Source organism: Primulina huaijiensis, chromosome 7 (assembly GCF_012295235.1).
Source record: "Primulina huaijiensis isolate GDHJ02 chromosome 7, ASM1229523v2, whole genome shotgun sequence".
Taxonomy (NCBI): domain Eukaryota; kingdom Viridiplantae; phylum Streptophyta; class Magnoliopsida; order Lamiales; family Gesneriaceae; genus Primulina; species Primulina huaijiensis.
In genome coordinates this window covers 8,578,415-8,591,251 of record NC_133312.1, presented here as the reverse complement: position 1 = coordinate 8,591,251, position 12,837 = coordinate 8,578,415, and the positions used below count along the sequence as shown (strand labels likewise).

Sequence of the window (12,837 nt, the reverse complement as noted above, 5' to 3'; positions counted from 1 at the left end):
ATATTAGCATATAAAACAACATTCAGGACACTGCCATGACGTTTACTAATTTTCGGGGTGTAAAATTACCGTTTTGCCCCTAGACGAAAACTTTCGCGCTTTTGACAAATTCTCATATTTAAAACTTAGACTCTTAATAATTATTTGAGTTTAAATATAATTTTTCATAATTTTATCAAGCTTAAATCTAGGTGTTTCAATTAATTATTTAATTAACGTTTCGTGCGGAAATTAAATCCCGAATAAATCCAAAACTCATTATTTTGATCCCAAATTTTAAACATAATATTTTTATTATTTATTCTACCATTGTGAGCCATGAACAACACCCGTGGACCCATGGTTCCAATTTTCCTATAAATTTTCGAAATAATGATCCTTACTCGAATACACCGAGCCATCTCCCAATTTACTCGAGCCACGTCCGAGTCATCTCGAGCCAAACCCTAGCCAACCCACATAGGCACCCTCATGACAAAGCTCAGCCCAAAGAACCTAGCACTAGCCCGATCAAACCCTCCTGTAACCAAGTTACAGAACATGTGCATGGATGAACTCTTGCATATAAACTCCTAGTGACTCTAGGACCCTTCCAGCCCTTAATCACCGAGCCCCACCTGACCCTAGACATCCCTGGACAACACCCAGACCCATCCCAGGCCAACCCAAGTCCTTGACTCGTGCACGAAGCACTGCACATGATAGTAGTTGCGCGCGTCCCTTGCCCCTCACGTTTCTTTCTTTTCCTCTCGAGCCAGCAGCCACCCAAGCCGCACCAGGCCCTGCCCAGACCCTTATGCACCCTATTAAGACCCTAATGACCTAACATAGCCCAGTCCAAAGCCCCCTGGCCGAGCCCTTTAACCATCTGCGCGAGCTGCACCAGTGCGTCTATACTTGAAGCTCTCGGGTGGAGTCCAAGCTTGCTAGGACTCCTCCCAAGCCCATGGTCTCGAGTCCTAGCGTGGCTAGGACTCCTCCCATGACCCATACCTGACCCTAGCCCAGCCCTGGTCTAGCCAAGGCCAAGCCATGCATCAATTCCCCTTCACCCGATTGCATATGCTACAATAATGATCAATTGGTTCCAACTTTATTCCCTACGTGTTCAACCTGTTGTGGATAATCTAGGACTCTTTTAAAACGTATAAAACATGCCCCTAACAAGTCCTAATCATGGCAGCCCCTTTAGGTACATATAAAACTTGTTTCTGAATGAAAACCCAAGCTTTAAAAATCACTTATGAAGCATATACGAAAATATGTCATGATGCCACTTGATTTTCATGCAAAACACAATTAAATAAATACTATGGTGTGATAGATAATTGAAAGAAAGAACACGGCGTGCCTTTGCATATTCTACGCATGAATAACCGTTAACGATTGAAGAACGACGACGAGGAGACGACGGTTTTGAAAACTCTAGCAATTCGATCCCTTTCTTTCAACTTTTGATGTGTGTGCCATGACTTGTGTGAAGGGGAGAGTTTTTATTGTATTGGGGAGGTGGGCGTGTGACCGAGCAAAACGTGCACTGTGGAATCCTCAATAAAAATATGGTTTCGTATGCCCAAAAATTAATCGCAAGTGCACGATATCAAGTAATAGTATAATGTACGTGAGTACGATTATCGTTCCACTGAAGACTGTATTTGAAAATTATTATTTTAAGTTATTAAATCTTTAGTACCAAAATTTGGATGGTTGTTTATTACTACTATGCTCAAATGAACATGCACATAAAAAAAATTCAAGAATTATATAATAAAATATAATATCTAAAATGGTTGATTAAAATTAAATGAGAAATGAATTTGTCGGAAATATCGATTTACCTACCCCTCGTTAATTATTTAATTCATTCGATAGTGATTGTATGCTTCCGACTGGATTTCCTATTCAATTGAACACACTCTCTCGAGCTATGACTAAATAATTCTACTCAGTAAAGTAATTAAATATCTTTAATTATTTATCAAGAGTGAATCACATATCGATCTATGAAACTCCCTAGTTTTCGCCCTACCAGACTATGACTATCGGCTCGTATCCAATTTCATATGTCTATGCAAATTGTAGATCCACGGATTATACTACTCCGTCTTATCACAAGCTATTCTCTCGAACTCACTCGCAATATAAAAACGTTGTTAAAGTTAGCTACGCTCTAACAACACAATGAAAAATAGTAGCACATTCAAGAACAAAGCAACAATCGAAATATAAATTAATAAAATCAAAGTTTGGGGTAGGATCCCCTTAAATCCCAACAAATATTTTGGTTTAGCTACTAGTATTCATGGTAGATAAACACAACAATGTTTAAATGATAAAAACTAGATCCGAAATACTATGCGTGACGAAGGTACGAGGAACGACGCCCGGAAAAATCTTCGAATCTCAAACTCCAAGTACAAAATCCTCTCCAAGGCTTGTGGTGGCTGATGAATAATGTCTAAATGCCCTAAACAACGTCCAAATCCCCTTTCCATATCATCCACATCCAGAAAATAAGGTAAAAAATCGGCAATAAATTTTTCCAAAAATAGGTGGCGCTCGGGCGGTAGAATATTACCGCTCGAGCGCCACACCTTCTGTAATTTTGCTTGGGGAATGTGGCAGTCGCACTCGGGCGGTAGAATTTTCTGTATGTTTTCTTTTCGGAAGGCATTTCTCGCGCTTGGGCGGTAGAATATTACCGCCCGAGCGCCACATCTTCTGTAACCTGGCTGCGTGAATCACTTCTCGCTCCCGAGCGGTAAATTTCTGCCTCTCGGGTGCCAGTCTTTCTACCCATTTTTGCACATTTTAAGAGTGGCCGAGAGTTCCTGGGTTGTGGCTTGGTTTGGGGCTCGGCTAGTGGTCCATCAGGGTCCTAGGGTGATGGGTAGGGGTCGAGCCAGGGGCTGGAGTGGTGTGGTTCACTGCTGGCTCAGAGCTGAAGTGGTGACCGTGAGGATAGCAGCAAGGGGGAATCCATGCAGATTTCTTTTCTGATTCAGGAGCTTCGTGCGCTAGTTTCATGACATCGGTTGGTCTGGGCTTGGGCTGGACATGGTCCAGGGAAGGTTAGGGATAGGTGGGCTCGGTGGTGGCTTGGCTGGGGGAGTCTTAGTTGGGTTTGGAGTCCTAGATTTGCAAGAGTCATACACACACAACAACGCATAGAATTGGTGCTTCGGTCCAGGCGAGTTTGAGCAACTTGGGGGATGGTTTTACGGGCTGTGCTTGGTCATTAGGGTCCCTGTGTGGGTTGGCTAGGTTTTGGCTCAAGGTGGCTCGAGCGTGGCTCGAGTAAATCAGAAGATGGCTCGGTGTGTTCGATAAGGTGTCAATTTCGAATTTAATTAGACTAAAATTGAATCCATGGGTCCACGAGGGTGGCACATGACTTGGAAGGGTAGAATAAATCTTAAAAATGTTATGTTAAAAATTTGGGATCAAAATAACGAGTTTTGGATTTATTCGTGATTTAATCGACGCACGAAACGCTAATTAGAGAGTTAATTGAAACGCCTAGTTTTAGGTGGAATAAAATTATGAAAAATTAGGTTTAAGCTTAAATAATTATTATAAGTGTATGTTTTTAATTGGGGAATTTTATATTAAGTTTTAGTTTAATTTAGGATTAAAACGCGTTAATACGTTATGTTTAAATATTAATATAAAAGTAACGGATTTAAGCTAAATAAAAATATGAGAAAATTCATGTAGGCTTAAATAATTATTTGGGACATGTTAGAGTCAAATAAACTAAGAAAATGTCAAAAACGGGAAATTTTACGTCCAGTGGTAAAACGATCATTTTACACCTAAAAATTAGTAAACGTCATTACATTGCTCTAAATGCTGTTTTTATGATATTATGATTACTTTTAAATTTTTATGAAATGTTCATGATTAATTTATGATTTTTAAATGTCTATGGATTTTTTATGATTTAAGGAAAATATTTAAAAGACATGTTGCATGCTTGGTTTCAAAAACAAAATTATATGTTATGCATGATTTTTTTAAAGTAATGAGAATGTAAAAGTTGAAGGAGGTGAAGTAATTGTGACTATTATGTGTTTACATTGGAGATATCGTGAGGGTTATGGTCCTAGTGGGAGCCCGACGATCGTATTTCCATTGTTACCATAAAGGATATGAGGTAACGGTCAGAATGGGAATATCGTGAGAGAAAAAGGCCCAGAGGGAGTCCATTTATGGGAAAAGGCCCAGAGGGAGCCTCGACGATCGTATTTCTATTCGAAAGAGGGTAGGCCAGGGCCCAGTTGACCGGTGAGAGTGTTGCTGGTGTCCCCCGCCGCCCAGTACTGCGGTTTCATGTAGATGGATCCATCGACTTTTTGAGGTTTGAGGAAATTCACAATTAACGATCTGAATTCAACAAAAAAAAAAGAAAAGGAAAAAGGAAAAGGAAAAAATGTTATGATCATGATAAAATGTTTTATGTTATGATTTGAGGAAAAGGAAACGGTTAAGGTTTAAGTTATGCATGTCATGAAAATGTTTATGAAAATGTTTACGAAAATGTTCATGTTTAAAGTTTATGCATCTTCATTAAAATGTTATTTTAAGTACAAGTATTTTTCACTGTTGCGTGTGATTTTATACGTATTACTTGTTATAAAGATTTTGGTGTGTTGAGTCTTTAGACTCACTAGTTGTGATGGATGCAGGTAATGATGATGTTAATATTACTGGGGGTTTTGATGGTTGATTTTGCTAGATTGTCGGTGCACACAACCCGAGGACCAGCGCTTCTACTCTTCCGCATTTACGATTTATGATTCATGATTTACGTTGAAAGATTTTAAGACTATTTATTTATGTTTTTGAGAGATTTTTGAGAGTTTTAGTATGAGATATACTTTTCAAACTTATTGCTTTTTAGGTTTGGTAAAACATTCGACGATTTCATTTTTATGACTACTTCAATTGAATTTTAAAATACTAGTTGGTTGATGTTTTATTTAAGGGGTAAAATATTTTATAAAAATATTTTTATGTGGTATAACTATAAGGCCGAAAATTGAGTGTTAGAAATTAAAAAAATTCTAGAACTTTTTAAGCAATAAAAATGACAGACGTTTCAGTTGGTATCAGAGCAAAGGTCCTATAAAGGGTTGTGCCACCATCAGCGCCGGAAAGATCAGTCGTCAAGCCTGAATCTGTAAGTTTACATGCTTTATATGATTTTATGATGTTACCTGCATAAGTACATGAATTATATGTTCACGTCACATGTTTAATAGCTTTATGATAATGTATGTTTTATATGCTTTAAAATTTTTATATGTGATACGATATGAAATAAGAAATTATTTGATTTTAATGCATGTTGGCTTTGTGGTGAAATTTGATTGTGTTGATTTTTGGGTTTTAGTATTGACATTCTACTTTTGGGGTCATAAGTTAATCATGAATATTATGAATGCTTTGGGACACATAGATTTTCTAATAAATTATTTATAATTCGTTGTTACTAGTCGAATTAATTTTTAAGAATTAATCATAAGTAATAATTATTCGAGGATTGCTACGACTTCGGGATTATAAAAATGTATAATTTGGGATGTTAGGTTTTAATGAAAGGTAAGATTGATTATGAGAATTGATTTTTTGGTAAATAATTTTAAATTTTTGAAATTATGCCATGGAAAAATTGTAGAAGAAAATTAAGAATACCGAGAACCTATGGGTTAACTGTAGGATTTTTGAAATCAAGGACCAATTACGATGATTTTTGAGGAAATTAAGAATTAATTTTGCAATCATTACGGAATTTGTGGACTAGTTTATCAATAAATGAGAATTGAATGGTTAAATGGTAAGAATTTTGGATGATTTAGACTTTTAAGAATATTTGGAACCTTGGGATATCTTGGTTATAATATTATAAGGAATGTTAATCAAGGGTTTTTAAAAATGAATCGATACTAGGCTTGAAAAATCTAAGCATTAGCGGACGCGTTTGGGATTTTAAGATTGAAATTTGATAAGTTCATGAGAATTTTTAGTATAAAATAGGGAAAATAATATACGATAAGTATGGTCATCCATATTTTATTATTGGGAATCGTAAGAAAAATTGAAATTCGAGGTTATAATAGTAATAAGCACTAAGTCAGTATGGGTCTTTTTAAGTTGCGATTTGAAAATAAGGATTTAGAAGGAAAATGTAATTGGGATCAAGGAGACGTAAGGACATTCTAAAGTTTAAGTTTTATCAGAGTAGCGCAACGGAAGCGTGAATTTTTGGGATACTAGAAATAAGTCTAAACTTTGGATTATTAAGGATAAACAAATTCCGAGGACGAAATTCAATTTAAGGGGAAAGATTGTAACGTCCCGAAAATTTAAAGATCCACACGAACCACATGCATGCAAATTATTAAATTCTTTTGTATTTTAATTAAATGTTTTAATTGCATTAATTAATTATGCCATACATATTTACATGTTTAAAATATATTTTTCTACATTTTTGCGTTAAAATGTATTTTTAAAAGATTATCAAAGTTGCGATCGATGAACGGAGATCGAGGACTTAAAACGTAAAATGTTTTTATTAAATAATTATTTTTAATTGTTTAAAATAAAGTTGATGGTTTTTCATATTTTTGAAAATAAGGAGTTTTGAGGTAATTTTATACGTCAGGATGTAAATTTTATCGGTATTGGTTTTTTAACAAAAATACGAACTTTTTGGCAACCCGGCTAATAAATTCACAAATTTATTTAAACAAAAACTTTGATAATATTTTATTAAATCCTAATCAAACACTAATGGGCCTAAACTTTTGATTAATAGGCCTAAAGCCTTGTTAGTGTTTAATTAGTATAAAATATACTAATCACCCAAAACCCTACACACATATTCACGCCTCCCACTTTTAAAAATTCAGAAACTCTCCCCAAAGCCTACATCACACACGGCAACACACACACCACAAAGTTGTAGGAATTTTCGAAGGTTCAAGGTAGAAGCTAGCCAAGGTTAGGATCCGTTCTTCGTCGTCAACGGTTTTTCATGCGTTTAAAACGCAAAGACACGCATATTTATTCCTTCAACATCTATCATACCATATTAATTATCTAAACTTATTTTGAAAGGAAAAACATGACACAATCATTTTATTTTTGTAATTATGTGCATCCATGTTCTAACTTGTGGTTGTTTGATTCCAAAAGCATGTTTATAATGATTTAAAGGGGCTGCCATGTCTAGGACACATCCAGGCATTGTTTTACATGGGTATAGGGTCCTAGAACATCACCAATATGTTGCACAAACACGAACACGAAAGTGGGAACCGTACGATTGGATTAGCCAAGAAGGGCCGAGAGTTTGTGTCTTCATGGGTGCGGTTTGATGCGTGGGGCTTAAGGGCTCGACCAGGGCTCGTCCAAGGTTAGGTGAGTCTCGGTCTAGGGCTGGGTTGAGTCCTACGGTTGCTAGGGCTCGCGCTATGTGGGCTTGAAGAGTCCTAGCGTGAGGGGAGTCTTCCCGTGCAGGTTTAAGAGTGGCCGAGAGTTCCTGGGTTGTGTCTCGGTTTGGGGTTGGGTTAGTGGTCCATCAGGGTCCTAGGGTGATGGGTATGGGTCGGGCCAGGGGCTGGAGTGGTGTGGTTTGCTGCTGGCTCGAGCTGAAGTGGTGACCGTGAGGATGGCAGCAAGGGGGAACGCGCGCAAGTTGCTTCTCTGATTCAGGTGCTGCTTGGGCTGGGCATGGTCCAAGGAAGGTTAGGGATAGGTGGGCTCGGTGGTGGCTTGGCTGGTGGAGTCCTAGTTGGGTTAGGAGTCCTAGATTTGCAAGAGTCATACCCACACAACAGCGCAAAGAATTGGTGCTACGGTCCAGGCGAGTTTGAGCAACTTGGGTGATGGTTTTACGGGCTAGGCTTGGTCAGTAATGTCCCTAGTTGGGTTGGCTAGGTTTTGGCTCAAGGTGGCTCGAGTAAATTTGGAGATGGCTCGGTGTGTTTGATGAGGTATCAATTTCGAATTTAATTAGACTAAAATTGAATTCATGAGTCCACGGGGGTGGCTCATGACTTGGAAGGGTAGAATAAATCTTGAAAATTTTATATTAAAAATTTGGGATCAAAATAACGAGTTTTGGATTTATTCGGGATTAATCCCCGCACGAAACGCTAATTAGCGAGTTAATTGAAACGCCTAGTTTTAGGTGGAATAAAATTATGAAAAATTAGGTTTAAGCTTAAATAATTATTATAAGTTTAATTTTTTAATTTGGGAATTGTATATTAAGTTTTGGTTTCATTCGGGATTAAAACGTGTTAATACGTTATGTTTAAAGATTAATTTAAAAGTCATCGATTTAAAATAAATAAAATTATAAGAAAATTCATGTAGGCTCAAATAATTATTTTGGACATGTTAGAGTCAAATAAATTAAGAAAATGTCAAAAACAGGAAATTTTACGTCCATGGGTAAAACGGTCATTTTACACCTAAAAATTAGTAAACGTCATGGCAGTGCTCTAAATATTTTTTTTTATGATATTATGATTATTTTTAAATTTTTATGAAATGTTCATGATTAAATTATGATTTTTAAATGTCTGTGTGATTTTTTATGATTTAAGAAAAATATTTAAAAGACATGTTGCATGCTTGGTTTCAAAAACAAAATTATATGTTATGCATGATTTTTATAAAGTAATGAGAATATAAACGTTGAAAGAGGTGAAGTAATTGTGACTATTATGTGTTTACATTGGAGATATCGTGAGGGTTATGGTCCCAGTGTGAGCCCGACGATCGTATTTACATTGTTACCATAGAGGATATGAGGATATGAGGTAACTGTAAGAATGAGAATATCGTGAGGGGAAAAGGCCCAGAGGGAGCCTATTTATGAGAAAAGACCCCAAAGAGAGCCCCAACGATCGTATTTCTATTCGAAAGAGGATAGGCCAGGGCCCAGTTGACCGGTGAGAGTGTTGCTGGTGTCCCCCGACGCACAGTACTGCGGTTTCATGTAGATGGATCCATCGAATTTTTGAGGTTTGAGGAAATTCAGAATTAACGATCTGAATTCAACAAAGGACAAGGAAAAGGAAAAAATGTTATGAGCATGATAAAATGTTTTATGTTATGTTTTGAATAAAAGAAAAAGGTTAAGGTTTAAGTTATGCATGTCATGAAAATGTTTATGAAAATATTTACGAAAATGTTGATGTTTAAAGTTTATGCATCTTCATGAAAATGTTATTTTAAGTACAAGTATTTTTTACTGTTGCGTGTGATTTTATACGTATTACTTGTTATAAAGATTATGGTATGTTGAGTCTTTAGACTCACTAGGTGTGATGGATGCAGGTAATGATGATGTTAATATTACTGGGGGTCTTGATGATTGATTTTGCTGGACTGTCGGTGCACAAAACCCGAGGACCAGAGCTTCTACTTTTCCGCATTTTCGATTTATGATTCATGATTTATGTTAAAAGATTTTAAAACTATTTATTTATGTTTTTGAGAGATTTTTGATAGGTTTAGTATGAGCTATACTTTTCAAACTTATTGTTTTTTAGGTTTGGTAACATTCGACGATTTCATTTTTATGACTACTTCACTTGATTTTTGAAATACTAGTTGATTGATGTTTTATTTAATCGCTAAAATATTTTATAAAAATATTTTCATGTGGTATAAATATAACGCCGAAAATTGAGTGTTAAAAATTAAAAAAATTCTAGTACTTTTTAAGCAATACAAAGGGCAGACGTTTCAATGCGTCTTCAAGAGATATTCTATGATAAATGTGGAGTTGAGCACTTTGTGAAGGACTGTCAAGACGAAAATCCTTTCTATGCGCAAAACGAAGCACCAGTGAATCAAGTGGGAGTTCAAAACCGTCCAAGGAATGATCCATATTCGAACACATATAACCCTGGATAGAGGCAACATCCCAACTTCTCATGGGGTGGTCCAAACAGTCAGAATCAACCACAAGGAGGACAACCGTATGGGAAACAACCGATGTACAGATCTGATCCTCCTAGAGAAGTAAAGTCAAATTTAGAGCAAATGATGTCTAAGTTCATTTCAGCCACTGATACTAGACTACAAAACTAGGATGCATCAATAAAGGGCTTGGAGAATCAGATAGGTCAGTAGGATAAAATGATCACTAGCAGAGAACCGGGCACCTTGCCAAGCAACACAGAAACTAACCCGAAAGAGCAAGTGAAAGCCATAGTGTTGAGGAGCGGAAAAGTGCTTGAAAAAGAAGATCAACAAGAGGAAGTGGTTGACACATCTACAGGTAAGTCTTCTAAATCTACACCCACACCCACTGCACAATCTACAATTGCAATTCCCCCACCTTTCCCTGCAGCATTAAAAAAGGCGAAATTGGATGCGCAATTCGGTAAGTTCTTAGAGGTTTTCAAAAAATTGCACATAAGTATTCCCTTTGCTGATGCTATGATGCAAATTCCGAGCTATGCTAAATTTCTGAAAGACATCTTAGCTAACAAGAGGAAATTGAAATATCACATGATGATAAACTTGACTGAGAACTGCTCTGCATTGGTACAAAAAAAGATACCACCGAAACTAAAAGACCCAGGGAGTTTTTCTATCCCTTGCGTGATTGGTGATATTGTTTTTCATAAAGCTTTATGTGATCTTGGAGCGAGTATTAATCTTATGCCGTTATCTGTATTCAGGAAACTCGGATTAGGGGAACCTAAGCCAACAAGGATGTCTTTGCAACTAGCAGACAGATCTGTCAAATACACGCGAGGAGTCATAGTGGACGTCCTGGTAAAGGTGGACAAATTCATATTTCCTGCAGATTTTGTAGTACTTGACATGGAGGAAGACGTGGAGATGCCTTTGATTCTTGGTAGGCCATTCCTTGCGACGGGCAAGGCCTTGATTGATGTTCAAGAAGGGAAGTTGAGATTAAGAGTGGGAGAGGAATTAATTACTTTTGACGTCTTTAATGCTCTTAAGCACACACTGCATTCTGATAGTTGTTATAGTATTGATGCTTTTGATGCTCTTGTGTCTAACTATGTGTAGGATGCTCTTAGTGACCCTTTGGAAGCCACTCTCACAACTGAATTGGAGGATGACAACTTGGACGAATAAAAAGCTGAAATAGTGGCTTACTTTAATGCGAACCATCCATGGAGAAAGCCAATGAGGATGAGACTGGAGGATTTAGGAGAGCGCAGAGATTTGACCTCTCCAAAGTCAAGCATCGAGGAACCACCGACGCTTGAGCTCAAACCCTTACCTCCGCACCTAAAGTACGTATACCTAGGTGAGAATAACACTTTGTCTGTCATTATTTCTGCTGCTTTGACAGATGCTATGGAGGAAAAATTGTTGCAAGTTCTCAAATAGCACAAAAAAGAATTCGCCTGGAAGGTGCCAGACATCAAAGGAAAAAGTCCATCGATCTGCATGCACAAAATCTTGATGGAAGAAAAGTACTCACCCCTCGTGCAGCCTCAAAGACGACTCAATCCAAAGATGCAAGAGATAGTGAAGGCTGAAACCATTAAGCTTCTCGATGCAGGTATTATCTATCCTATTTCAGATAGTGCATAGGTAAGTCCTGTTCAATATGTGCCTAAAAAAGGTGGGATTACGGTGATCACTAATGAAGGAATGAACTTATTCCCACAAGGACTGTTACAGGGTGGAGAGTATGTATTGACTATAGGAAGTTGAATGATGCCACCCGTAAGGACCACTTTCCCCTTCCCTTTATTGATCAGATGTTGGAGAGACTAGTGGGACGTGAGTTTTACTGTTTTCTAGATGGGTATTCGGGGTATAATCAAATCACTATTGCACCTGAGGACCAAGAGAAAACCACTTTCACTTGTCCTTATGGAACATTTTCTTTTCGCCGTATGCCTTTTGGTCTTTGTAATGCACATGCTATATTTTCAGTGCTGCATGACTGTTATATTCCATGATATGATTGAAACTTTTCTTGAAATATTTATGGATGATTTTTCTATCTCTGGTGCAACTTTTGATGAGTGTTTGCAGAATCTGAGCTCTTTGTTGAGAAGATGCGAGGAGACGAACTTGGTACTTAATTGGGAGAAATGCCACTTCATGGTACAAGAGGGAATTGTCCTAGGGCACAAGATTTCGGAACAAGGGATTGAGGTAGACAAAGCTAAAAAAGAAGTCATCAAGAACCAAACGCCACCAGCTTCAATAAAGGGAGTTAGAAGTTTTCTAGGCCACGACGGTTTCTATCGGCGTTTTATCAAAGATTTTTCTAAAGTTGCAAAACCTCTATCTTCTTTACTTATGAAAGATGTGCCTTTTTATTTTAATTCTGATTTTCTGCAGGCATACGAGGATTTAAAGGAGCGCTTGGTGAAGGCTCCTGTCTTGGTGGCACCAGAATGGGATCTACCCTTCGAAATCATGTGTGATGCCAGTGATACTGCGGTGGGGGCGGTACTTGGCCAGCGACAAAACAAGGTGTTTCATACAATTTACTACGCAAGTAAGACCCTAGATGAGGCTCAATTGAATTATGCAACAACTGAAAAGGAATTACTTGCGGTAGTATTTGCGCTTGAAAAATTTCATTCATACCTTATTTTGTCCAAGGTCATTGTTTACACATATCACTCTACATTGAAATATTTATTTGCTAAAAAAGATGCAAAGCCACGCCTACTTAGGTTGATTTTATTGTTGCAAGAATTTGACTTAGAAATAAAAGATAAGAAAGGTGTTGAGAATGTGGTGGCGGACCATTTATCTAGGCTTGAGCTTATTAGTAATGACTGTGTAGATCATGCTATTAATGAT

The 12,837-nt window shown here is 37.4% G+C and overlaps 1 protein-coding gene across 1 annotated transcript; it reads left to right on the top strand.

Annotated features, from left to right (window-relative positions):
* The first annotated feature begins 10,164 nt into the window (after positions 1-10,164).
* Positions 10,165-11,070, top strand: LOC140981568 (uncharacterized). The gene has a single exon (XM_073447998.1). The coding sequence runs from the start codon at positions 10,165-10,167 to the stop codon at positions 11,068-11,070; it is 906 nt and encodes a 301-aa protein (XP_073304099.1).
* Positions 11,071-12,837: the final 1,767 nt, after the last annotated feature.